The sequence below is a fragment of the Hibiscus syriacus genome, unplaced genomic scaffold (genome assembly GCF_006381635.1).
Source record: "Hibiscus syriacus cultivar Baekdansim isolate YM2019G1 unplaced genomic scaffold, ASM638163v2 tig00005929_pilon, whole genome shotgun sequence".
Taxonomy (NCBI): Eukaryota; Viridiplantae; Streptophyta; class Magnoliopsida; order Malvales; family Malvaceae; genus Hibiscus; species Hibiscus syriacus.
Genome location: NW_024062071.1, coordinates 165,027 through 192,333, shown reverse-complemented (window position 1 = coordinate 192,333; position 27,307 = coordinate 165,027). Strand labels below are relative to the sequence as shown.

Genomic DNA, 27,307 nt, shown 5'->3' with positions numbered 1-27,307 from the left:
TGACATGCTGTTTGTTTACTGGCTCTGAATCATTCAGAATGTACTTCTGTGCTGAATCATTCAGCACTGTTTTACAGAATTAGTCAGCACTGAATCATTCAGAGGTGCGAAACAAAATCGCTGAATGATGAACGGTTCAACATTCAGCACTGAATGGTTCCATTAAGAGGTAAACAAACAGCCCCTTAATATATTACTCTTTATAAAATAGTTTAAATTTTATTTATTCATTTTCAAAATTTTGAATTTAAATAATAATTAAGATCTAACATAAAAATAAAAAAGAGAAAGCAAATTTAATTTAAAGTATTCAAAATAAACTAAAAGATTACAAATAATTAAAAATAAATTATTTAAAGAAATAAGATGAAATTTATAACACTTGACAGATAATTTTTCAAATAAACTTAATCTTATGAAAACCATTATCTGTAGAGTAAAAAATTGTGTCATGAAATCATCATTATTAGCAAAATCGTAAACAATTATTAATGATTTGTATATTATAATTTTATCACTCAAATAAAAAATAAAATAAAAATCAGATACATAATTGGTTGACTTAAAATTTTATTTTATTTTTCTTTAAAAAGTAATAATGTGTCAATATTAACCTTGAACGACGATAACAATATACATGTTAAAAGTTTAACTACTCGATAAAAAAATACTTTCATTAATCAATTAAAGTTTTTTTAAAACTGTTCGAGATGATTATAATATAATATTTATTTATGATGTTTTTTTAAAGAGATACATATCACAAACATAATTATTCGAATTTATAATCTCTAAGAAAAATGATATTTTCTTAACCAATGAAATTACCTTATAAGTTCATTAATGGATTAAAGTTAAGATCGTCACGTATATCGGATCGAGATCAATATTCGACTTGAGTCATATTCTCAATATCAACCTAATAAGTTATAATGTTTTTAGTTTATTTTCTAAATAATTTATCTCCGTCCATATTTTGCTTGCTTTTCCAAAATTACCCCAAGTAAGCCTTCACCCGCATTAAAACCACACCCAAAGTCTCTTCGTCAATTTACAGAATCATCACTACAAACCAAACAAAAGTTGTCCTTTTTGTTAGTCGTTTTCTCCTCGTTTTGCAGTCTTTTTTTTTCCAATTCCCAGTGCATAAAGTGACGATCTTTAAGGTGGGTTTTGGCTTTTACGTCAATGGAAACCATTTAGATAAGGAAGGTACGTTCTTCTTCTAACAACTTCAACTACAAAAACAACTTTATCTGTTGCTTTTGTTCTTGTTTTAATCTATGATGTGTTTGTTTTCTCGGATCATTAAACGAGGCAGAGTAATCAAGATGTGATTTTCATCCCTTTTTTAGTACATTACAGGGGAATCTGAATCGGACCATCGTTTTGTTTAGAGGATTTGCACTCGATCATGCCGGGTCTTGAGAATGGCGGTGCGAAAATGGGGTCACCCGGTCAGAATTCGGAGAAAACTGTGGCTGTTTCGTCGATCGAATCCAATGCGGTCAATGATTCTGGCAAATCAAAAACCTACGGCGAATCCGTGGCTGCTTCTAACTTTGAACAAGACAAAACAGCAGAAGTTGCCATCAATGGCGATGGCGACAGCAACAACTCTGAAATGCTAAATGGGTTTAACGATGTCGAAAATGGGGGTAATGGTGAAAATTTCAGGGAAAACATGAGTGATTTGGTTGAAATTTTGTCGAAGCTTAACCCTATGGCTGAAGAATTTGTACCTCCTTCCCTTGCAAATCACCACCATGATGAAAATGGGTTTGCTTTTAGTACTGGCAATTTTGCAGTGAACGCTAATTCCGGAAACGCCAATGGGTATACTAATAGAAGGGTATGTTTAATTTCATTTTGCTTTGCCATTTTTGTTTTTGTTTCATGTTGGTAGCTTTTTTTATTATTATTCTGTTCCTTTTTACACAGAAGAGGAATAACTCTAGCCAGGGGAAGAGAAGATTGAATAATCGAACCACCTTTGCGCAGCGAGAGGATGTGATTAGGAAGACTGTTTATGTATCCGACATCGATCTACAGGTACATTTCTTTAAAACTTTTTTTTTTTGGCCTCAGTTTTACTTTCTTTGTCTAATGATATATGGTGATGTTTATAGGTTACCGAGGAGCTTCTTGCAGGTCTCTTTCTGAGCTGTGGACCGGTACTTCTCCTTTCTTTGTCGTATTTAGTGCCGAATTTTCGGTTTATCCAACTTTGTAGTGGTGGATTACTCCCTTAAAATGACTTCCTGTTGTTTCTATAGGTTGTTGATTGTCGTATATGCGGTGACCCTAATTCTATTCTCCGCTTTGCCTTCATCGAATTCTATAAAGAAGGTATCACGAATGGCTTATGAATTTGGTAAGCGTTGATGACTGTTTCCTTTTACCGCATTGACAATTCAATGTTCTTGCAGAGGATGCGAAAGCTGCTTTGAATTTGTCTGAAACCATCCTCGGATATTACCCTCTAAAGGTGATGCCTTCCAAGACTGCAATCGCACCAGTTAACCCGACCTTTTTACCCAGGGTAAAGCATATATTTCACGAAAGAAGTTTATTCAGAATTCTGTCTATATTATAGAAACTGAATCAGTGTGATGTTGATGTGTTTTGTTTTAATTTACTTGGCCTTGAATGCTTGTTCTATTCAATTTCAGTCTGAGGATGAGCGTGAGATGTGCACAAGGACCATTTACTGTACAAACATAGACAATAAGGTAGGTTCTCATCTCATGTCCACTATTTTCTCGAATGCCAATGCGATCAGTAACCTGAGCAGTAATTCCTGGTTTCTTTGTTCAACTGATACAGATTACTCAAGCTGATGTCAAGCTCTTCTTTGAATCAGTTTGTGGAGAGGTCTGTCGTTTCTCATGCAGCATGCCTTATAAATGCTCTGCTCTCTTACAATTATCTCGTTTAATGATTTCTTACGGAACATTTTTGTTTTGCGGTAGGTTCAACGCATGAGGCTGTTGGGAGACTATCGTCATTCAACTCGCATTGCATTTGTTGAGTTCACAATGGTAGTTAATCTCTTGCTATCTTTATTTACTGAAACCGTTGCAACTTATCTTTCTATGGTATCATGTTGAATTATCCGTATTGTCCTTTCTCAAGTTGAGAATAATTATCCGTACTGCCCTTTCTCATGACATCAAGTAACGGTCTAAAACTTATTCAGGAAACCTCATTATATCGATCAAAACTTTTGGCATCGTCCCCCCCCCAATTGTCGTTACTGGAATAGTTTCCACAAATGTTTCTCAAAGAATGTAACTGAAGATATGTTTGTATATTTTGTTGCGATCGCCATCAAACGACAAGCTGCGACTCGATTGACAGTGTGTCCCATATTGTCGGCTTTATTTGTCTACTAGTAAATTTAATCGGATATCGTATGCAACAATAATCTTTTATGTTTTTCTTTTCCTACACATGCAGGCTGAAAGTGCGATTGCAGCCCTCAACTGCAGTGGTGTGGTTTTGGGATCACTTCCCATAAGGTCAGTTTATGAAACTTTTCCTTTCGTGTTTACACATCAGGTTGTAAAATTCTATTTCCCCGAATTTTACAATATTGTTCGCTTTCCTCGTATCCAGGGTAAGCCCGTCTAAGACACATGTTCGTCCCCGTGCTCCTCGCCCTGCAATGCACTAAATCATCCTCGCTCGTTGCTTCCTACCGGACTGATCAACTGCTAATATATATTTACATATACATGCAATACATACAGCAGTACATTCGAGGTACATTCGGTGTTAATGTTATCTTGTCCCTGCAACTGAGTTGCTTACATGAGGTTTCTTTTAGCTCGTAAACGAGGTTTCAATCGTGGTCGGTTTCTTTTGGCTCGTAAAAGAGGTTTCAATTGACATGGATATTAAGTTATGTTTCATGTTACAATGCAACTCTCTAAGGGAGGATCACTCATATCTAACACCTGTTTATGTTTTATAGACTCTCTGCCGTTTGTCATGATCTTTTTTTCATTGCCTTCTTCGTTCGCGGAATACCGAGTATATACATTTTTCTTTGAATGTTGTAAGGCTAAGATACTCGGATTTAGGTATGAGTCTCGGATACGAGTATGGATCTAATACTGGTATGTTGGATTTAGTCTAAACATTCGAACTTAGTTAGGTTTAGGTTTTAAGATTCGGGGTTAGGGAATTAGATATGAACCGGGTTTCCTTCTACACATCTTTTGTTTCGGATTGGTCTGGACGAATTCCGGTTCGGATCGACTTTTTGTTTTTCGGTTTTTATTACTCGGACCCAATATATTGCAAATGCATGCATACAACCATTACGATGCATGCGAAATGCTAATTGCTTTTGCTAATAAATTGTCATAAGATAAGTCTAAGCCTTGTTGGTTCATAGAATCCGTTTATCGAAAGTCTCAATCGCTTGAAAGCAGTCACACTCAAATGGTAAAATTGCAGATAGATCCCTCAGAATTATAAAACTATAAAATATATACCCTCTCAAAAATTTATAATTTAATTTTAGTACCTAAAATAAATCTCAATACATCGTCCCTGGATCCAATCATGGCCAACTATATATCTAAGCCCCCAAAACACCATTAATAGAGGTTAGAGAAGATCATCATCCACCACCAAATGAAGCAATATCCCACAGCTGTCAGAATTGTTTTATCCGGTAAACTACACTGATGACTCCTTTTGTTTTGGAAAATCTTATTTTGATCACCTATTTTGAAGAAGTAACATTTTAATCATCTATTTTAGCGGTTTGTTATATTTTGATTTTTGTCGATTGTTATTGCTAATGATCATTGGAGCCTAAAATTTTCAATTCACTAATTTTTTACCTTTCTAGATACGAATTTAGTTCTCATTTCACCGACATATACCTCTAACTCCACAAACATGGTCTATAACCCTACAAATTCTATTAAATATATAGCGATAACAAAAATATCATTATATTTTTTAAAAAGTAAGGACAGTTAAAAATCTAAATCTAAAATATTTTATTATCACGATTTATTTTTAAATAAATTTAAAGGATTTTAGACAATGTTTACGAAGTTCAAGGCATGTTCAATTAAAAATGGCAAAAATGAGTGAATTTGAATTTTTGGGGTATGATGATCGACAACCGATGCTGAGGACTTTAATTGAATTCATAAGGTAAATTGATATGTATGGGTAAGAATTTTGATTAGATTCATGAGTCAGATTGACATATGTGGGGTAAGTATAGTAATATATGTTTAAAGATAGTCCTTAGATGTCAATGTTAGCATTGTATGCTTGTGATTTCAATGATTATCATTTCAGGTCGGGGAAGAAAACGGGAAGGCGAAGACGGCCCCGATGAAGATGAAAGTCCAGTTTATGCTCCGGGTACCATCAGAAATTAGGCCTTCTGCAGCTGAACAAGCGGCAAGAGGACACCCTTCTCCATTGTCGCCCCACCATTTGAGGCCAATGTTCTTTGATTGTAGTGTAAGAAACAATAAGATGGTCATGAAAGAAGGAGAAGAAGTAAACGACGGTGTATTAGACAACAGTTCCAAAGGAGAAAAAGAAATAACTGCGGATCAGGCCAAAGCCAAAATGTAATTGACATATTCCTTTTGAAGGCAAAACACGAGTTTTTATAAGAGATGGTAAGTAAACGCTTTATCTTTTACTCCACTCTCAATCTTTTTTTAAAAAGTAATAATAATAATTTAAGACCAATTATGTAAAAGATGATTAAATTATAATAAAAATTACTTTAATTGTTATAAATTTATGTAATAGTCTCTGTAATTGTCGAATCACGTAAAAAATTATTATTATTTTTGTACAAAAAAATTTAAGTTATGAATGGCTCATTCAATTAGGATAAGTGAATAGACCTAATTTGGATTTATACAGGAATTTATAGATTACTCACCAAAAGTGATGGTAGTAAGATTCAAGCTCGACCTCACAAGTTTAAATTTTTTAATCTTAATCATCTGTGCCAACAATCGTTCGCATAAAAAATTATCCATTTGCTTAAACTATTTTCACTTCTTTTTTTGAATAGTATTATTATTACTTCTTAATACTTGTCATAATTGCCTTAATTTTTATAATTTATAACAAAAAAATCAATTAAGTTATGATAAAATTAATTTATCATCATTGTTATATATATATATATATATAAGTAATGATGGTGTATATCTTTCATTGTCGTAATGCTAATTTGTACACATGAATAATTTTTTTTAAAAAAAAAATAGATATTGTGATGTTTTATTCTCCAATTTTGTAAGTTTTTTCTTGTTGAAATAAAACCAGGGTAAAATATACTATTATTTATTGAACTTTACTCTCTTTTCTATTTTATTCACCATACTTTCAATTCTTCTAATTTCTTTACTAAACTTTCGGATGGTCCCCATTTTGCTCAAACTGGATTATTTTATTATTATTTTCATATAATGTGACATTTGTTATTATTATTTAATATAAAAATAAATTAAAATATAAAATAAAAATCGTCGGTGGTCGTCCACTGTTTGTCTCGCATTGGACGCCACCATCGACTGTCGTAAATGGTGGTCATTTCGGTCCCAGATTTCACGAGCCACTTCACCTCGACCCCCTGAGTCTAAATTCGACCTCAATTTTTTCAGAATATGATATGAAGTTTATGAATTAGATATCAAAAGTGAGGAAACCGAAATATTTTTGTCGATATTAATGAGTCTTGGGACATTTTCGGTGAAACAATCACCATATTCGGACTCAGGAGGTCAAGGCGAAGCGACCCGTGAAACCTAGGACCGAAAGACCACCATCTACAGCGTTTGACGGTGACATCCAAAGCCAGCGAACAATGGACGACCACCGTTTGTTTTTATTTTATATTTTAAATTATTTTTATATTTTAATAATAATAAATGTCATATCATAGGAAAATAAATATAAAATGATTTAAAGTGAGCAGAAACAATTCGAAAGTTCAATGAGAAAATTAGAAAAAAAAATAAAAATACGATAAGTGAAATAGAAAAGAAAATAAAGTTTAGTGAGGAATTGTGTAATTTATCCGTAAAACTACGATACAAGCTGCTTTCATGCAAGTCATCTTATACAAAGTCTCTGAACTATAAGCTCTGGTCAGTGTTTTATCTTTAAACAATACTTAAGCCCCAAGCATCCATGACGATGACTTGCACGAATAGCGAGCCATTCATGTCTTCCCTTGTTCTATTTTTTTAAAAAACAGTTGACTCGTAGCCCTACCCTTTGTTCTATTTAAGCATCCCCAGACCCAACATGTATGTTCGCAGAAACTGTTGTTCTGGGTTTTTATTTTATAGCTAGCTAGCATCAGCGGACATCAATGGAGTCCGGTGGTAATCCCTTGTACAGATGCAGCAACTGCCGAAATCCCCTCGCTCTTGTCGAGGATCTTCTCTCGAAGAACTTCATAGTTATTTACTACAACCTTTTCTTTTCTTCTTTACGTGCGTGTGTTTTCGTTTATGATTTGATTTGGTTTTAATCAACAGGCAAAATCAGGGAAAGCTTATATGTTCCGACATGCGATGAACGTGGTGTTGGGTCCGAAATACGACACGCAGATGATAACCGGTCGATACACCGTTGCCGATGTATTTTGCAGCAAGTGCAATGAAAGACTGGGCTGGAAATATGTTCAGTCTTATGATATGAAAAACAGGTACAAAGAAGGCACTTTTATCCTCGAAGAACTTAAGATGTTCCAACAGTACTAAAAATACGTGGACTCTGGTTATATTTAAGGTCAAATAAGTGGGCTTCAAATTTAAAATTCGAATATGTGGTTATAATTCTATGTTTAAATTTAACTTTGTGTTTACTTTGTATCATATTAAGATCCTTTATATTTGATAGTCACATGAACTATGTAATACTTGGAAGTCATGTCAGATCATGTATTTGAATAAAATAATTTTTTTTTTGTTGCCATCCGGTTTCAAAGATTCGTCTTGACTAGTCTTGATTGATTCGGATTGCACACTTGACTTTAGTGGGTGAGTCTCCCAGCGGGGATTTTCTGCATACACAAGGACTTGAAATGAAACATTGTTTAAACGACATCAAGTTGCTTACCACTTGAACCAACCTCGTTGGTAATAAAATATTTTTTTAAATTAACATCAAACATGTTATCTGACACGTGTCATGCATATGAAATTTTAAAAGTTATTATATTTTAAAAAACTTAATATTATAATTAAAAAAACTCAAAATTTACATCTTTCGTCGTCGATCGACCACAGTCTATATGTGACTGTCACCGTTGACAATATCAAAACTATCTTGTCGTCGCGACCAAAACCTAACCCCTTATCTACTGTAAAATTACACCGATCATCGTGAAAACACCGCGAATGATCGCCAGATATAGGTTTTTCGTTACCTTTTTTTTACTATTTCGACAACTACAGTCGTTCGTACGTTATACGACCATCACAGTTGAGTTCCTCGTCCTGCTCCAAACAAAATTCAACCGATGGTCACCGTTAATTTAATTCTACTTAGAGGAGAGAATAAGGGATGCTCTAAAAAAAAAAAGAGAATGCTCCTAATAGATTTATAACTTATGACCTAAGAAAAAAATAAATAAACAAAGATAAATAATTTGGTCATCAAACTAAATGTGGTTTGCTCTAACATTGATTATTTTTTCTATTAATATAAAGTGATTACAAATGATAGTATTTATTTTAAAGATTAAATTATTTGATGATTATTGCTTAAATATTATACATTCGTTGATACTCAAACCTTAAACTTTATTATTACTTTAATTATTAAGTCGTTTGATTTATGATTACAAATTGAATTAAATCTGATTAAATTCTTATTTTAAATATAATACAATAACTAATAGGAACAGATTAGATAGACTAAATGTAAATTTCCTCGAAACAACAGCCTTAACTTCACGCGCCTTAAGTCACGTCTTAACATCACCAAGGATGTTTAAACTAATTTTTTTAATTAAATTAAAGTGATTATATAATAATATTATTTTTAAATATTTTTAATTATTTAATAATAAATGCTGCATAACTCATATTATAATAACTGATATCTGAATCTAAAATTTTAAAAAATAATAATTATTTATTTAATTATTGAAATAATTTGATTCTGTTTTCCCCTTCAAATGATAGGGAACCGGCCCATTCTGACATCACACCCTAGGCGCGTGTTTAACCCCTGCTACCGCCACACCCCTTTATCTTCAACAACAGACAACAGTATCCTCCGTCATCTTGACTAAAAACAATCAAAATAAAAAGGATAAAACCATATCAAAATTCTCTTTCCAAAAGAACCCAATGCTCTCCTTCAATGAATCCAAACTTTCACTCTCGAAAATCAGGTCAACGATGTTAATAAACCCTGTTAATCCCTCTCTGAAAGATTATTGTGTTGAAATATTCTGATTAACCAGTGAAAAATCTCACCTATCCTGTCTTTGTCACCCACCCATTTGTTTAATCAAAATCTACGGAATCTTTGTGATCCAATTTGGTTTAATCTTGCACGCAAATACGTTTATTATTTTTTTGTTTATTTTATCAATCTACTTTTGCTCATATTTTCTGTTTTTTTTCCTTCTTTTTTTCCATTGCTTGAAATTGGTTTGGTTGTGATTTTGATTTTGATTCTGTGTCAGCATCGAGGGTGTTGAAGCTTGAAAGTTGACGATCAATGGCGGAATCATTGGGTCCACGATTGTACAGCTGCTCGAATTGTAGAAACCGTGTTTCTCTCCACGATGATATAATTTCCAAGTGTTTCCAGGTGAATTTGTGCTTTCATGAGCTAGATTTTTCTGCATATCATCATTAGAACCTATGCTACTCGGATTCAAGCTAGTTTCTGTAATAATGAAAGCACAAACATGATAATAATGAATTTAAAATTTAATCAAATTGCTGCTAAACTTCTACCTATTTATAGAGAAAATCTACTCAAATTGAATTTCATGTTTTTCATCAGCTCTGTTTGTCACTTCATATCCTCATTTTAGTTAAATGGGTTTCTTCTTAATCATCCCGATCTCGATCAAAAAGGGATTTAGATTAATCTCTTTTAACAGTTTCGAATATAGATACAGTTATACGCTTGATCATATATCATAATAATGTAGTAAATATATGTTTTTATCATGTTATTTGGATTTAGGTGTATGTTGAATACAAGCATGCTCCATGTATTTGGAGGATTGCATCTTTGGATGTGAGTTTTGGACACGGATATACTGCAACATCCATATGAATTGAATTCGAACATTGCAGAAGTTTTTATGGAGTTTTGGATGCGGATATATCAATATGGATTGAATTCGAACATTGTAGAAGTTTAATTAGTTTCATATATGATCAATCCAGGACCTTAGGGGACTTTTGTCCCACGTTCTTTTGTTCTTATAGGGAAGAAATGGCCGGGCATTTTTATTCTCGCACGCAATGAATATAACCGTGGGACTGAAAGAAGACAGGCATCTCTTAACCGGTCTCCACACGGTGGCTGATGTTTAATGTGGTGATTGCCACCAGGTTTTAGGCTGGAAATACGAGCTTACGAGGCACCGCAGAAGTACAAGGAAGGGAAATTCATACTCAAGAAGGCGAAGATCGTGAACGAGGATTGGTAACACCCCGCACCATTTTAAAGGTTCTGATTCCATTCATTCCTCTGTTTGATGCAAAAAAGGAAAAACTTGGTCGCCCCATTTGGGAATTTGTTATTTGTTCCGAACCTTGCATTCCCAACATGTACTAGAAAATCTGGAGGATGCGTTATGGTATTGTTAACTGTTTGTCCATGATATGGATTCAGCATTGTGTAAAAAGCACCTTCCATTAAAATGATTGTTTCATATGAATATGAGAGGTTGCAGTGTCTATTGCGAATGTGGTATATGCATTATTACCGAGTTCGGCCAGAAAAATTAAACCATTGGAGCTCAATTCACACCCAGCGGGACTCTAACCCACAATGCCTGTAGTACAAGTCAGACGCCTTATTCATTAGGCCATGGGTGCTGATTGAAGGTTACTCCCACAAACTTTTTTGTTGATTTGTTTTTTTGTTTGAGGAAGAGAGTTGTCAGAGCATTTGATAGTGAGCGAGTCCAACTCGATACCAATCCGGCCGGAACAAAAAAAATACCACACCCAGTGGGACTCGAACCCACAATCGCCTGATTAGAAGTCAGGCGCCTTATCCATTAGGCCATGGGTGCTTGTTGATAGTTGATCCCACATATAATTTAAATCACTATATTTCAGCCCTGCACAAATACATAATACTTGGAATGTAATATTATTAATTATTTAATATTATATTTTCATATTTGATTTGAATGGTTAAAACCTACTTTTTGTTTTCAAATAATCTTTAGAATCAACTATTATTTGTTTCAAGTTTTGCCTATTGATATTATTTAATTAATTGAAATATTCTAATACCATTTATGTGATCATTATCTTATTTTCAAGAGATATATACAATAGGATATACAACGTCATCGTTTTTAAGTTTCATAAATTTTTTACGGTGAGATTAATGTATCCTACCTCTTTAAGACGTAACATTCTCCCTCATTTTAATCTCATGACCTTTTTGTCGTGAACTATCGTCATAATTGTTTTTCATGTATATGTCATCCAATTAAGTGTTGAACGTAAAATTAGAGTTAAGTAAACTCTAAGAGAACTATATCTAATGTTTTTTTTTAACTTTTTAAGGTCTAATAACTCTTTAAAAACCTATAAATTTAAATGTTGATCATTTTAATCCTTATCTCCTTGCCTTTAATACCATGTTTTATGTACCTAATACCATTTATTACAAAATTATTATTAGTTTTCGTGATTTTTTTAAGAAAAAATTCATATTACGTATAATGGGACTACATTATTTTCCGTCACACATGCTTCATGTATTAAATCCTTAAATATGGCCTATTATTTGCTGTGACGAATATGATTAGATACTAAGACATATCAAAATTGATAGTTTAAATATTAAATGCGTAATTTACCCATTATTTTATTACAATATAATGCAAATAACCCGCTGTTATTCTGATGTTTTTTGCCCGCCTGCACGATTTCTCTTACACGCCGCATATAATTATTTAATTTTTAGGTTTATATAATAAATTAGCCCCGTTAAATAATATTAAAAATTTTCAAATAATTTGTGTATATTATTAATTAATAAATATTTTAATACAATATTATATTATAATTCTCTCACATTAATAAAAATATATTTTTAACAAGATTAACAAAAAAGGTTACTTTTATGTATATTATATATATCCTATGTCGAGACTAATAATAATCCCACTAATTGTAAAAATAAAGTCAGTACTAGAGGACGATTCGTTTCCTTAAAGCCTAAGGTCCTCACAGTATTAGCCAAGTCTCTTCATTTTCAGTCAACAGAGCACTTTTTTGTCCACTGGAAACCATTTTGCCATGGAAGACGACTCCCGTTTCAAGGGTCTGAAGAGGCCGTTGGCCTCCGTCGAAGGACATTCCGACGTCGTTCTCCAACGTTTCAAAGTCCTGTTACCCAACGGGGCCAGCGTTGATTTGACGAAAGACGATCAAGAGCGTGAAATCTCATTTCAGGGTTTCATGGACTTGATCAGGGACGCGTATGATGTGGAGAAACGACACTCTGGGTCGTTTAAAAGAAAAGGAACGATAAACTGGAAGAGTAAAAGGTTGTATCTCGAGGACGAAAATGGGTCGAAAATGATGGGACGGATCGATTTGCGGTGTTTTAATCCCCACAAGTGTCACATTCTTCAACTTCATGTGAGTGTTTTAGGTTGCAAAGATGTTTATGCTCGTTTTGGTTTGCTGATTAAAATGGAAATTCTTCAAAGGTATGAAAGAACTGGAATTTGTTTTTATTTGCTTGTCACTTAGTTGCTGTTGGTTTTGATGTTCAGGATGGTTCTGGAGATGTGACTAATACTTTTGAGGTAATGAATTTTCTCCTTTCCATTTTTGGGGCATTGTTGTTCGACTGATGTATTCTTCTGAGAAACCATGGTTAATTTTTTTGGATGAATTTGTTGGTTTTCAGAATATGTGGGATTTGACTCCTGATACAGATTTGTTGATGGAGTTACCAGAAGAATACAATTTTGAATCTGCTCTTGCAGATTTGATCGTAAGTTCAATCTTGTTTCTGTGATTCGAGATTTTCCTTTATGGTTCGATATGTTTTTTAGTTGATCCTTAACCTTTTCCACTTGTTTAACAGGACAATTCCTTGCAAGCAGTTTGGTTGAACTGTGAAACCCGTAGGAGATTGATAAGGTCTGAAATCTCACTGCTTTATGCTTATTGTATTTAGTTTATATCTCTGTTTTTTTTTCTATTGGCTTGAATTTATTCTTTTATGGAATATAGTTTATCTTCGAATAGTGAGTTGGAGGTGTGACGAAAGAATGGTTTGATTGCTTGTGTCTGGCTTGAGATTATTAATCATGTTGAACGCATGAGGCTTAGAATTTATTCCAGATTTTCGTAGTGACCTCTGTTTGTTTCTTGTATATATTATATTTTAGCCTCTTTATGTATATTTTGTGTGCATGCTGTATTGCTTTTCCTATATCATGCTTCATATGGCTATCTTAATATTATTGCAGTGTGGATGTTCGTGAGAATAGAATCTCAATATTTGACACTGGGCCTGGAATGGACAACAGTGATGAAAACTCTATTGTGAAGTGGTATGATTTACCATTTCTTTTCTTTTTCTATATATCTATGTTTATTTTGTTTTAACTCTTGCTTTGGGACTTTGGTTAACTTTTCTTCTGTTGTTGGGTAAGAAATTTATTATTTATTCGATCGTAGTTTAAAGGCAGTCCACTTTGTTCAAGGTTCAAACATAAGTGAGATATACTTTGGAAGGAAATATTTTCTGTACTCTTCTTCTGGTTGTTTCTTAATTTCAATTTTTCTTTAGAGTTTTGCCATTGAATTCAAGTTTATTCTACTTGTTTTATTCAGGGGAAAGATGGGTACCTCTCTAAACAGGTTATATAAAGTAAAGGCGATAGGGTGCAAACCTCCATTTTTAGTGGTAAAAACTCTATGAAATTTTCTTTTATTTCTTTTGGTCAGACAAGTTGGTATCTGTCTGAGATTAATGTAACCACCATTTGCCGTTTAACTTTGCGCACAAAGAGACCAATATGACTTAGAAGCTCTTTATATCATTGATGGATTAGTTATTATATATATATATATTTGCTTTCATAACAATGCAGCCGTCTTTTGGCATGTTTGGATATGGAGGACCTGTTGCATCTATGCATCTAGGGAGGTATGGACTCTTGGACAAATTGTACATGCCTGTCACTCTGTTTTATGCTGATTTTTGTTTTTCTGGTCTCCCCCCAAAAAAAAATCTTCATTTAGCTGTGTTATAGTTTCGTCCAAGAGAAAAGAATCCAAGAAAGTTTATAAGTTATCTCTTTCACGAGATGCTTTACTCGGCAATGCTGGTTCTCAATGTAGTTGGAGGGTATGCAAGTTCTCTTAGTATTGATTTCCCTAAAGTGTAAGCTTTTATAGATTTTTTTATTATATTTAACTTTCTCATAAGTTTGTTTCATTATGTCATCAAAACCATGTTACATTAGACTGATGGCGGCATTAGGGATCCTTCTGATGATGAAATTGTGAAATCACCCCATCTGAGCTTTACAAAGGTTTACTTTTCTGTTCATCACATTTGATCTTAATATATTTTTGTTTTTAGAGGTTAGACCCCCTGCATTTTATTCGTGCATGGGTGTCGTTTTAGCTAGGTGAGGATGTTCGTATTTTATTGGTCTCAATTTGTGTATTGATAGTTTGATTCTTCACAGGTGGAGATACTAAAGCCTAAAGTGAAAAACTTGGACATATCTAAGCTCCGATGTAAGCTGAAGGACATATACTTTCCGTATATTCAGGTGAGACGTTATTCTTGAATCTTGACTTTATGACTTTGAATCATACTAGAATTGTAATTTCCTCTTATGCAACAATTTGTTGACTTGCAGTGTGATGAGTTGTCCGACGGTGGCAAGACTGTTACACCTGTTGAGTTCCAGGTTTTGGTCATTATACAGTAACTCCAACATATTGATTTTGACCTAGCCTTTGCAGTTACTCCTAACTCTAGAGTTCGTGGAATTGCGGTAAAATATTTTGGGAATATTAAAGGATATTGTTGCTTTTCAGGTTAATGGTGTCGATTTAGCTGGAATTCAAGGCGGCGAAGTTGCAATCACAAACTTGCATTCTTGCAATGGTCCTGAATTTACTGTGTCACTGCGCTTTTCCCTTAAAAAAGAGAATTCTTCACCCAGTGCTTCAGGTAGTTACAATTCTTGCCGAAAATCGAGAGAAGTTTAGAAGTTGGAAGAAAAGAAAGAAGACGAAAAGGAGTTAAGAAAGGGGGCTGTTTGTTATGAGAAAGAGAGGAATAAGAAGAGAAAAAAAGTTATGAAAATTGAGCTTGATTATCTCTCAAGCACGAATAGACTTTTATACTAATAAACTATACAAAATAAGGAAAGACCAAGATGACATTAAACATTTACAGTCTATAAGTCCCTGCTATTGTACTAAATCAAATACTAAGATTAATGTATAGCACAGCACTTGCTATTTTACTGCGGTTATCATTGGCGTTCTTTCTTCTCATGGAACAGCAACATTTTTGCCAGTGTTAAGTTTCTGATGTTTTATATTTTCCAGGTTCTAAGGCTCCTCTAATGGCAAATGCACGCCTCAAGTTTATTTATTTTCCCATCCGTCAGGTACTTGATTTATTTTTTATTGTTAGTATATAAGCTTTTTGGAAGTATTTTAAGTACGTTTTACAGGGGAAAGAGAGTATTGAGAGGATTATTGAGAGTTTGGAAGCTGAAGGATGTGGAGATAGAGAAAACTTTGAGAACTATAGTCGTGTCTCAATTCGTCGACTTGGACGTCTACTTCCAGATGCTCGTTGGGTTAGTTGCCTATCAAGCTTGTGAAGTTTTTTTTTTTTCATATACCTTATATTGTAATTTTGTTATTTACCTTTTAAAGAATCCTTCACTAGCAGATACTATTTTATGCATCTATAACTGTTTAAATTCATATGCTTTGGTGCTTCTTTGTGTTGTGCTGCTTGGTTAAGAAAGTCACAATAATTAAAATGTAATGTATTTGCTTATTACAGGCATCACTTCCTTTTATGGATTTGAGGCAGAGAAAGGGAGAAAACTATCAGTTGTTGAAAAGATGTTGCTTGAGAGTTAAATGCTTTGTTGGTAGAGTGCACTAAATTCAAGAAAAAGTGCTTTATATGCGTACTTGTGATGTTTTTTTTTCTTTCTCTGTTATCATTATTCTTCAAGCAAACATTTTTTTTCTTTACAGAAACTGATGCCGGATTCAATCCAATGCCTTCAAAAGTAAGTAACCTTGATTCCCTTGTATTCTTCATTTGCATGGTTCCTGAATTTTGCATTGCTTGCTGTTATATTGATTTCTACTGTTTTGTTGGAAGTTACCAAGTGGCTTGCTTTTAAGTTGTTGGAGAAAGTGTCATAAATTATTGATATGATTCCTCGCTTCCTGCCTTTTCTACATGGGAATTACTGCTCTTATATGCGTGCATTTATGTGAATGTATGGTATGGTTTCTTATGCGGTGAGAATTACAAGATCAAGTAATTAACCGCGCTATTCTGTGTCGGTTACAGCAATAATTGAAGATTTATATAAGCTGTATGATTCCTTTACTGCTGTATTTGAGAACCTTTTCGGTTATTTTTTGTCCTGGGAACTTGTTATTGTTTTAATGAAGAGTTTGAGTTAAAATTTATTTCACCACCTGTTATTTGGTTATCCTCTTATTGAATTAGTAGAGGAAATGTGTAGTTGCGGCAAGCAGATAGCTGCTAAAAACAAGATCACGTTGGCCAAGAATGTCGACTTAATACATATACTTTTAAATATATGGTCAAACCAACATTCATACAGTATTGGAATAAGAATGCATAAAGAAGTCATAGTAATATTCAGGTGATGAGCTAAAGCCGTTTAATTAACAATATTTCTTTGCTCTGTATTTCTTCACAGACTGATTTGGCGCACCATAATCCTTTCTCCATTGCTCTGAAGAACTTCGGTAGTAGGCCTCAGGACAAAGAAAAAGGTGAACTTTGTTTTTGGTTTTGCTCCATATCAAATGTGAGAATTTCACTTTGTATATGATCCTTGTTAATAAATTACTCTTGAATCTATAGATGTCAATGTTGAAATTCATAGAGATGAAAAACAGTTGACATATTTGCAACTGGAAAGGGAGTACATGGATTGGCTTCTTCAAATGCATCGTATGTATGATGAAGAAATCGAGTCTGGTGAAGATCAACCTATCATTATTGTTAATCCCTTGAACAAGAAGGCGCTAGGAATATCATCTGATGGTAAGTATTATCTTTTAAGCAGTTTGATGTACAAATGCATGCTTGATTATCCGTTACCTCTTAATTTGGTTTGCCAGCTTTCTTTCCATCCTGTTTTAGCTTACATTACCTATATGTACTATTTCTTCTTTTTAACTTGCAGTTATAAGAGTTCATCAAATTCTGAAGAGAAAGAGATTGTTGTGGAAAAGTGGCCAGAAAATCAAAGTTCTCAAGGGTGCATGCACCGGGTGTCATAAGAACAATGTCTATGCAACGATAGAACATTTCTTGCTTGAAGGATTTCAGGGGGATTCTGGTGGTAAATATTTTATTACAGCTAAGATGTTTGATGTATCATTGTCTAATACTTATTATACATCAAAATATTCCTTTGATTGATTTGATGCTTAATTTATCTGTTTTCTATAGGAGAAGCTCGAATTATATGCAGGTAACCATGGTGCTTTTCTTTTAAAGTTTCTTGTAGTTTTATTTTATTTTATAATATCTAATACCTTATCGTTTATTATGTATTTGTCTATTTCTGCTCGGAAGGCCACTAGGTGTGGAAAATGGCTGTAAGCTTTCTGTAAAGGGTGGAACTCCCAATTTGGATATTCAGGACTCACTATCGCTTCCAATTAGCGTGATTGATTCTCAGAAGGTTAGCTTTTATTGTAAATCCTTATAATAATCTGAAACCTGTTTGCAACTGTTTCATATGGTTGAGTAACATGCTGGATCCTGAGCCATTTGCAGTGCAAGCCCATTGATGATTCTGATTGGGAGCTCCAAGTTAAGAAACAAATTCAGAAGAATCCTTCAAGAATTGAATTGCTGAATGTGAAACAGTGTCATCAGTTGGAGGTTGATGGGGTCAGTTGATATTCAACCGTGATAGTTGCCTAATCCTTTGTTTGTCTGTTGCCCTATGGTTTGACATTTTCGTAACAGAATCTTTAACCTTTAAGATTGCAAATGTTAATAACAATGATCGTCATTTTATTAGTCAAAACAATTGGTTATAAGCTCCTTCCTGGTTCTCAGTTCAAGCAGCTTCAATATGCGTTATTCTGATTGATCTGGTTTCCTATATTAGGCATTGCCGACCAATATTCGAATACATGCTGGACAAACCCCTCCAAAGGTCATTGTGGCTGTTTTTCGTCCAAGTAGTTTCACATTTTCTCTTGCTTCATACTTGGACCAGAAGGACATTGTGAAGGTTAATTTGGAGATGTCAATGGAAGTCACATTTAGAAGAACCAAGAACCATCAAGATTTTGTACACATTTACTCTGTTCGCATTGCACCTTCATCCTTCAAAGGGTTTCATGGATTGTATATGTTCTCACTCGGGGTGAAGTTCCGTCACTTGTTTCAGAAAGCTGGTGCATATACATTTTCTTTCTCCGCTGTGAGCAACTCAGAGACCTCTTTTATATTTCCTACTTTGAGTTTATAAGTTGTCACATTTTTTCAAGTTTCTTCTGGTCGTGAAATCTAATGGAAGCTTCACATTAACTAGGAACATTCGGGTTGTCCGAAGTACAAACAAACAATGATGGTAGTGCCTTCAGAAAAGGTTGGAAAGTGGGAGCTTCTTCGTGATGAGAAGTTTCCATCTTATACTGTAAGGTAGTGAATCTTGTAGAAATGATTTCTGGATTTGGGTGTTTATTGACTTTCTTGGAAAATGAAGAAAAATGTATATATCAATAAATTTTCCTTTTTTTAAGTTCAAAATGGGATCATGTTTTCCACTCTAACTCTATGGTCATTGGGCAGGGTCGGTTCATGTTTTCCACCCTTATCTCTTGCATGCTATGACATCTATGACAACCAAATGTCATTTACCTCCTTTCCTAGCTTAAAGGTCAAGCTCAGCATGAATGAAGATTTGTGTATTGATGTGGTCAAGATGAAGCCTTCCCTTTCATCTGATAATTTGGTCTTTATTGTTAAGGTATGTTCTTCCGTAAGTCTTTTTGCCCTTTGGAAGACATTACATTTATATTCCGAAATTTTTTTCAAGTAATTTTGTAATCATTTGTTCCCTTTCTTGGTTTGTCCTAATGCTGCAGGATATTGTGATTGAATGTTATGAGTTAGACTCAATCCGGCCAAATTATGCAGCCACCTTGATGATATATATTCAAGATGAGTCGACACCAGTTTCTGTGGGATGTCAGGGTACTCACCTCTAACATTCAGCTCTAATATTAATCACTCTGCATGTATAAGCTTTAGAACAGAAATGAATCAAATCATTTCTTTTGTACTGAGATGTCTTTTTTTTGTGTGGCACATTAGTTACCCCTGGAGATCTACACTCTATCAAAGTCTGTTCACAACTTCCCAGAAAGCAATTACTCCCAGGCTTTGTAGTTGAGCAGTTTTTGCTAGAGGTGAAACTTCTATCATTTTTAATGCCCTATCTTTGCCTTAACTTCGTGTTTTAATGGGTTGTTTGGTTCTATACAAAGAGGAAGAGCCTCCTTTCTTTTAACCTTTTTTTCTGGTTGGAGTTGAAATAATAGCACATGGGGCATGAGAACTGTAATATGAAATTGTTAATTGGATATGTGATCTTCATTTTATTAACATGGTAGTGTATTTATGGTAGGTGTTCGATGTGTACGGAAATCATGTTGAAGAAGGCTTCGAAGTTCAATTCCAGTTGAATGGTTTTAGCATCCAAGGTCAAATAGGCTCGAGCTTTAAGGTTCGATCTTCAAACTAATATGTGTTAGTGCTCTATGGAGAATAAAAATGCCATACTAATTTATACTGCTTGTTCTAAATATTTCATGAAAACTAATAGCAGTTTTCCCAAAACATCTAGGTGGATAACCATGGATGCATTGACCTAGGGGGCCTATTGAAAGTAACCACAGGTTATGGAAAACAAGGTATATACCTTCATGATTTGCTTGCTCAAATTGGTTCGGTTATTCGGGCCAAATATATTTTTTGATTTTCATACTTGTAAAGTCACCAGTTGTAACATTAAGTAATCCTTTTAGCTGATTTTTCCTGCATGTCTTGCCCTGCAGCGTGTCTCTCTGTTTTACACGATGATAAAGTAATTTTCAAGCAAGATTTTCAAACTGAGAAAAGGGAGCTAAGAATATCATCAAGTGTCAGTAAATTATTCTCCTTTTTCATGTTCATCTTCACCAATATTTCCCTCAACTTCTCTGTTTACCATAATGTTTTCTCAGGTGCCGGAGCAATGCATTGCTGGTTCCTCACTGGAAAATATAGGTTTTGAAGTTGTAGACTTCAATGGGGATGTTGATAAAACATTTCATCATGATGAAAAGTGTGGCCAATCCCATACGCTCGTAATTAAGTCAGAATCATTTGAAATAGATGATTCTATACGCTACGTGTTCAAGCATGGCCTCTGCAACATCACTTCTTTTCCCCTTCCTCAAATTGAAGGGCCCCTTTTCTTCAAAGCTTTTCATTCTCATTACTCTCAGCTATGTTGCGATGTTAAGGTTGGGAAAATCTTGTTTCCATTTTGTGATTAACATTTCATCAGCATATTGTTGATTTCATTCTAAATTGATGATTTCAATCTGCAGATTTATCTTGTACATGCTCCAATAGTCAATGACGAAGAGGCTGAGGTCCACACTTCAGATGGAAAGGTCTTATTCCTGCTGAACTAACCATTTGTCAAGAACGAAAGAGTAGTTCATTGACGATATCATTCTAAATTTCTGATTTAAACCTGCAGATTTCTCATGCTCCAAAAGTCGAGAACAGTGAGGTCGAGTCACACACTTCCTGTGGAAAGGTCTTATTCCTGCAAAACTCGCCATTTGTCAATAATGACAATGTAGGAAACCTACTGTCCATAGTGAAATATGACAAGGGAACCTGTTCTAATTGTGTGTGTTCCCTCAATGAAACCGTAGTTTAATTCTCGAAGTGGACTGCTTCTTGAACAGGAACTAGGGAATGAAGTGCTCAAATCTGCTGAACGTGTGGGAAAAAGGGAAAATTATCTGAAAGAGCTTAATCGTTGTAAAACAGGCATCGAGCAACAAATTTTTAGGTTGCAAGGTTGTTTTTCCTATTTAAATCGATCAATTTTAGTATGTCTTGTTTATGATTCTTGTTTCTCCTCGTAAACTTGTCATGTTAGAAAAGATGAAAGTAGTTCCTTATCATCAACCTTTTGCAGCTTCTCTTGAACCCGATTTAGTGAACAATCTGGATTGCTTGTCAACAAAAGAAGAACTAATGAAACTGATCAAGGGAAGAGGTCAAACTGCAGCTGCTATTCTCTGCAGTCTTGCTCAAGGACCACCGATGCATATCACGGAAGATGTAGTAGGCGTGGTAGCCCTACTTGGAACAGTTTGCTCTGTTGAACTTAGCAGGTTGTCTTCACTTTATTTTTAAAGATATCATAGCGAGACAATGAATATATTTACATCTTCTGTAACTTAATCTCTGTGGATTTCCCTGGACATCTCTGTTGCAGGATTTTAGCCGAATACTTGGGTGAAGATCAAATGCTTGCGGTCGTGTGCAAATCCTATCATTCAGCAGGTGCTCTTGAGCAGTATGGGCATAATGGTAAAGTTGATTCTAGGTTCGGTCTTCATGCAGAAGCTACCGCTCTTGGTAAATCTTTAAGTGACAGATTTTTTGTTGTCTGCCTCGAGGATATAAGGTATTGCATGGATGATACTTATTGGTTTCGTAACGTTAACGGAGATCATTACAACTATTCTTATATACATTGAAGAAAAAATATTCAAAAACTGAATACAATTATTTTATGTAATGTTCAATCATGCAGTCCTTACCTGGGAGGAGTTGAGTTCAATGACCCTCAAAGGAAGCTTGTCTTACCAATTCCTAGCTTACCATTTGGACACTGTCCTCCGGGTTTTATTGGCTATGCAGTCAACATGATTAATTTGGATAATCCCAACTACAGAACTGATTCCGGCTATGGTTTTCGTGAGACTCTATTCTACAGACTTTTTGGTAAGGTTCAAGTATACGATACAAGGGAAAATATGGAAAGGGCTCGTAGTTGCATAAAACATGGTGCTGTGTCTCTGGATGGAGGGATTCTGAGAAAGAATGGACTTATATCTCTTGGATTCAGGTACTTAATACCCTTCTCGCTCGCTATGTATATGCCCTTCGTTGTCTGCTTCATGTCTAATTCCTAGAGTTGTTGCCTTCTAGGAGCCCAGAAATATATTTTCGGGTCGAGAACAGGAACGTGTCTCCGCAAAGCCAGAAAATCATGGATCAAATCAAGGAAAAACAAAATGCATTAACAATCATCTTGCAACATATAGATGAATCGAATGAAAAGCTTAAGAGAGATCACCTTAGGCTCGACAAGAAAAAAACCAAGTTTCGGAAGTGCATGGATAATACCGATAATGCGATCAACAATATCGTAACTATGAGCCCACTGCAACACTCCCAAGAGCTTGAAACTCCCTCCCAGTCGACTCCGAGGTGATTATATTTCTAACTGACAGCTCTTTATCTGATTGATAGTACTATGAAGATCATATACACGGGTTAGTTCATATATGATCAAGCTATTTGTAAATGTCTGTTGAAATGGTGGGATCCTTGCAAGCTGAAACATTAGCTTTTTTATTACCATGATGTATATTTTATCATATTAAATGATCTAATTAAATATATATATATATATATATATATATAGAGAGAGAGAGAGAGAGAGAGGACTATTAGTAATTATCCCTTTATATGTATTGATGGTAATTGATGAATAGAAAAAGGAATAATGCAGGTTTGGCAGTTGTTATTAGACTTAGTGCACGCTTTGATGGCACCCTTCGTCAGCTCATTACTTGCGCCACCTTAAGAATGGACTTTTAATGATTACACTATTGATAACTCAGCTAATAATATAATTTAGGGTAAATTATGTATTTAGTACCTAAACTATTAGTTTTGATATGTTATAGTATCTAAACTTTTTATATTTTTAAAATTATACATAAAGTTTAGTTTTTGTTTTATTTTAGTATCTTACTATTAAAAATTGAAAGTTTAAGTATTAAAATGAATCAAAATTGATAGTTTTTAACAATGGCGTACTAAAATAGAATGAATGATAAACGTTAAGTATGATTTTGAAATATTTAAATACTAAAATGGATCAAAATATTTAAAGTTTAGATATTAAAACGGATCAAAATTGGTAATTTAAATATTAAATGCGTAATTTATTATATAATTTAACGTATATTTATCGATATGATAATATTTTCTTTATACAAAATTTTATTTCTAAAGATTAGGAATACATACGAAGTGGAGTAGGATAGATCGATCTTTTGGTTGTTTCTATTTTTTATGAAAAAATTAAAATTTTAATTTGATATCAATTAATTCTAATATTTTGTATTGTTTCATTCATTTAGAATTTTAGAGTAAAAATTAATATTTGATTAAAATTATAATGATCTAATTCTCTTTTACATAAAAATTGTCATGATTTACTTCGAAGCTAAATTTTAAAAAAATAATTTTATGAGATATAGTCAAATTAAAACTCTTCAAGTAAAAATAATCTAACTATAAATAAATTTATAAGAATAAATAATTATAATTAAGAGAATAGTATCTCAAGTAAATTTATTTAGGGGAAAAAAGAAAGATACCCGAATGTGTCGACTATGTAAGCTAAAAATGTAACTAAATGCATATTGTCTAAAATACTCTTAATTGACAGTATCTTCAGTTTTGGTGGTCGAAATGACAAAAAAATATTGGGTAAATTATACGTTTAGTACTTAAATTATCAATTTTTATTCGTTTTATTACCTAAACTTTCAATTTTTTTAAAAATCACACCTAAATATTAATTTTTATATAACTCGATGTTTAAAATTTTAGTTTTTGTTTCATTTTAGTGTATCCATGTTCAAAATTTAATGTTAAATTTTGAAAAATTGAAAGTTTAGGTACTAAAACAAACAAAAACATTAATAGTTTAGATACTAAACGCGTTAAATTTTTAACGGTAACGTACTAAAATGAAACAAAAATTAAACTGCATGTATGATTTTGAAAATTTTAAAAGTTTAAGTACTAAAACAAACCAAAACTGATAATTTTTGTACTAAATACATAGTTTACCTAAGATTATCCGTTAAAAGTGCCCTTCTAAAACAACCCCAAAAAATTATATGTTAAAAGTATCCTTCCAAAACAACCCAAAAACAAAAAATTAACTACACACCTATTTTAAATTATTAAAAAAATGGAATTAGGAATTTGGTTTAGTGTGATATCAAATCAAGATACCATAAATTTAATTTGATAGTTAAATATTTAATGATTGTAATTTGTATTGATGAGGTGTCTATGTTATTTATTGTTTGCCATCAAATGCATAAACTTCCCCGGGAAAAAAAAAAGCAAAAGAAGGTTGCTTTTATTTAAAGGAGGAGAGAAGAAAGGGTTGTTTGGTTCTTTTGGATCCATATTGTTTTTCCCAAATCTCCTCTTTCTTCTTCCCGCTATCTTTCTCTCCGTCATCATCTCGTAATTGAAAAGAGAGAAAGGAAAAAGGAAGAGAAGAAGAAGGAGGGAATTGAGAAAAGACATTGGAGTTTTGGGTGTGTGTTTCAAAGTTAATTGAAAAAAGAATCTGAGATTTGGGTTTCAGGTGGCATTTTATTGAGATTAAGAATGGATTTTGATAACATTGAGTGCGTTTCCACCGTTGATGAGGCTGAGGTCAATCACCATAATTCACACCCTCGCCATGCCCACCATCAATCCCCGTCTTCGAAGCCTCATAACGCCACCAGAAACAGCATCGATAATGGTGATAACATCAACAATATCGGAAGTCCAACGGCGGCCGCTCCGGCTTCCAGCGTCAGTGAATTGTTAGAATGCCCTGTTTGTACCAATTCTATGTACCCACCGATCCATCAGGTTTTCTCGCCTATTTCTTTTCAATTCATTACCCCTCCCCCTTTCCCCTTGCTCGTGTTGATTTGTTGATTTTGATTGGCAGTTCGAATAGATTTGTTGTGCAGTTGAATGGAAAGCATTTGTTTTTCTGGTAGTTTCTTTTCAATTTTTAGCATTGATTATGCATATTTATTTGTTGATTTTTAGCATTGTTTTTCTGGTAGTTTCTGGGTCAAATAACCATTGTTTTGTAGCCAAATGGATTCCGATTATATCTAGAATCAAGCCTGATCGAATCCTTAAATGGGACAAAATTCTCCTAATATTGTTTTTTTCTATCTTGTAATCTGAATTTATACTAGATTTGAAACTTTGTGTTGATACCTAAGCAATAATAATGGCTAAATCTAGTTGAAGTCTCTTTCACATACATACATACATACATACAGTTGCCTTTTAGCTATTAGAGAGAAGAACCTTTGGAGTAATTGGAGATGGTAATTTATCGGATGTGCTGGACGCTGAGATCTCTAAGTATTTGTCTGATCGGGTAGGAAGGATAATTTGTATATGATAGAGGATAAATTGCTCTCTCTACGGCTTTTTGCAGTGCCCCAATGGACATACACTTTGTTCTACCTGTAAAATCCGAGTACACAACCGGTGCCCGACTTGTAGACATGAACTTGGTGATATTCGATGTTTAGCATTGGAGAAGATAGCAGAGTCCCTTGAATTGCCCTGCAAATACTACAGGTTGGGGTGCTCGGAAATATATCCCTATTACAGCAAACTCAAGCACGAGGGAATGTGCAACTACAGGCCATATAATTGTCCATATGCCGGTTCGGAGTGTTCCGTTGTTGGGGATATTCCTTTCCTCGTCGCCCATCTGAGGGATGACCATAAGGTGGACATGCACACCGGCTCCACGTTTAACCATAGATACGTGAAATCTAACCCTCGGGAAGTCGAAAATGCTACTTGGATGCTGACGGTTAGTTTTGCATCTTCTATTACTATGTTCCAACGAGGTCTGTAATAATCTGCCTAGCACGAACCTTAATCTTCTGGTTTTGCTGATGTCTGACAGGTATTCAATTGTTATGGTCAGTATTTCTGCCTACACTTTGAAGCCTTCCAGTTGGGAATGGCTCCTGTCTACATGGCATTTCTTCGTTTCATGGGTGACGAGACGGAGGCTAGGAACTATAGCTACAGCCTAGAAGTTGGAGGAAATGGCCGGAAACTTACATGGGAAGGCACCCCACGCAGCATCCGTGATAGTCACCGGAAAGTCAGGGACAGCCATGATGGTCTAATCATCCAACGAAACATGGCACTTTTCTTCTCTGGTGGGGATAGAAAGGAGCTAAAGCTGAGGGTTACAGGAAGGATATGGAAGGAAGAACAGGGTCCAGATGCTGGTATGTGCATACCAAACTAATGTAGTTGAGAATTGATTTTGACAACTTTTTTTCTCTGTTTTTCGGTGTGTTCAACCTCTGCCAACCCGTTTCTGGTATATTGTAATGGATGAAAGTTTACAGATTCTATGGAATGTGCAATAAGAATATCTTATTCCCCAACCTTCTTTTTGCAGTAATATGATTAGTTTGAATCTAACAAGAAAAAAGTAACACGCACTATACGAATACACGATACAGAATGGATGAAAGTTTTCATGTCCTATGAAATGTGCATTAGTGGAATTCACATCTTATAGTTTAGAACGACAAATCTCAAATGACCCCCTCAGACCCTTTCCTGCAATAATTATTAAGCCGGTATTCCCATCAATAATTAAGAAATTATACGGACTCAAAACCAGGCATCA

At 34.3% G+C, this 27,307-nt stretch overlaps 4 protein-coding genes, 1 non-coding gene and 1 pseudogene across 7 annotated transcripts in view; 5 read left to right on the top strand and 1 right to left on the bottom strand.

The window, feature by feature from the left end:
• LOC120200119 (E3 ubiquitin-protein ligase SINAT5-like) overlaps positions 1–27,059 on the top strand; it is a 33,169-nt gene extending 6,110 nt beyond the window's left edge. The window contains exons 3-5 of the mRNA XM_039201032.1: positions 25,232–25,491; positions 26,081–26,467; positions 26,564–27,059. Coding sequence (XP_039056963.1) covers positions 25,240–25,491; positions 26,081–26,467; positions 26,564–26,917 — 993 coding nt within the window. The 5' untranslated portion in view covers positions 25,232–25,239 and the 3' untranslated portion in view covers positions 26,918–27,059. The remainder of the gene's footprint in view (positions 1–25,231; positions 25,492–26,080; positions 26,468–26,563) is intronic.
• On the top strand, positions 1,052–3,994 carry LOC120200118 (polyadenylate-binding protein-interacting protein 12-like). The gene is made up of 11 exons (XM_039201031.1): positions 1,052–1,212; positions 1,356–1,852; positions 1,942–2,052; positions 2,130–2,174; positions 2,277–2,349; positions 2,430–2,542; positions 2,673–2,732; positions 2,827–2,874; positions 2,973–3,041; positions 3,460–3,521; positions 3,619–3,994. Exons 2-11 carry the CDS (start codon positions 1,415–1,417, stop codon positions 3,674–3,676), a joined length of 1,077 nt encoding a protein of 358 aa, XP_039056962.1. The 5' UTR covers positions 1,052–1,212; positions 1,356–1,414; the 3' UTR covers positions 3,677–3,994.
• LOC120200123 (protein yippee-like At4g27740) lies at positions 7,210–7,900 on the top strand. The gene is made up of 2 exons (XM_039201034.1): positions 7,210–7,465; positions 7,545–7,900. Exons 1-2 carry the CDS (start codon positions 7,376–7,378, stop codon positions 7,767–7,769), a joined length of 315 nt encoding a protein of 104 aa, XP_039056965.1. The 5' UTR covers positions 7,210–7,375; the 3' UTR covers positions 7,770–7,900.
• LOC120200121 lies at positions 9,454–10,871 on the top strand (annotated as a pseudogene).
• Positions 11,209–11,281, bottom strand: TRNAR-UCU. Its single transcript has one exon. It is a non-coding gene; the product is annotated as a tRNA-Arg (tRNA).
• Positions 12,437–23,347, top strand: LOC120200116 (structural maintenance of chromosomes flexible hinge domain-containing protein GMI1-like). Of its 3 annotated transcripts, none has more exons than XM_039201029.1 (38): positions 12,437–12,869; positions 13,007–13,039; positions 13,144–13,230; positions 13,324–13,379; positions 13,712–13,795; positions 14,079–14,151; positions 14,339–14,394; positions 14,490–14,595; positions 14,714–14,782; positions 14,942–15,028; positions 15,119–15,169; positions 15,300–15,435; positions 15,819–15,880; positions 15,947–16,075; positions 16,288–16,378; positions 16,488–16,522; positions 17,192–17,267; positions 17,359–17,541; positions 17,684–17,842; positions 17,953–17,974; positions 18,079–18,187; positions 18,283–18,399; positions 18,623–18,940; positions 19,052–19,161; positions 19,312–19,489; positions 19,608–19,716; positions 19,837–19,931; positions 20,150–20,248; positions 20,369–20,435; positions 20,580–20,665; positions 20,748–21,029; positions 21,117–21,182; positions 21,272–21,331; positions 21,486–21,600; positions 21,722–21,920; positions 22,025–22,216; positions 22,346–22,660; positions 22,744–23,347. In XM_039201029.1, exons 1-38 carry the CDS (start codon positions 12,525–12,527, stop codon positions 23,027–23,029), a joined length of 4,743 nt encoding a protein of 1,580 aa, XP_039056960.1. In that variant the 5' UTR covers positions 12,437–12,524; the 3' UTR covers positions 23,030–23,347. The 3 variants fall into 3 exon arrangements, with proteins under 3 accessions (XP_039056960.1, XP_039056959.1, XP_039056961.1); XM_039201028.1 differs by having other exon boundaries at positions 21,272–21,373; XM_039201030.1 differs by having other exon boundaries at positions 21,272–21,373; positions 22,752–22,963.
• Positions 27,060–27,307: the final 248 nt, after the last annotated feature.

Excerpts from the sequence above, each read along its gene's own strand:
- LOC120200118 (XM_039201031.1), top strand. The coding sequence starts at position 1,415 with ATGCCGGGTCTTGAGAATGGCGGTGCGAAAATGGGGTCACCCGGTCAG. Across the intron at positions 2,543-2,672 it reads ACCCGACCTTTTTACCCAGG|TCTGAGGATGAGCGTGAGAT; the intron begins GTAAAGCATATA and ends ATTCAATTTCAG. Across the intron at positions 2,733-2,826 it reads GTACAAACATAGACAATAAG|ATTACTCAAGCTGATGTCAA; the intron begins GTAGGTTCTCAT and ends CAACTGATACAG.
- LOC120200123 (XM_039201034.1), top strand. The coding sequence starts at position 7,376 with ATGGAGTCCGGTGGTAATCCCTTGTACAGATGCAGCAACTGCCGAAAT. Across the intron at positions 7,466-7,544 it reads TTCTCTCGAAGAACTTCATA|GCAAAATCAGGGAAAGCTTA; the intron begins GTTATTTACTAC and ends TTTAATCAACAG.
- LOC120200116 (XM_039201028.1), top strand. The coding sequence starts at position 12,525 with ATGGAAGACGACTCCCGTTTCAAGGGTCTGAAGAGGCCGTTGGCCTCC. Across the intron at positions 14,152-14,338 it reads GCAAACCTCCATTTTTAGTG|CCGTCTTTTGGCATGTTTGG; the intron begins GTAAAAACTCTA and ends ATAACAATGCAG. Across the intron at positions 22,661-22,743 it reads CTTATATCTCTTGGATTCAG|GAGCCCAGAAATATATTTTC; the intron begins GTACTTAATACC and ends GTTGCCTTCTAG.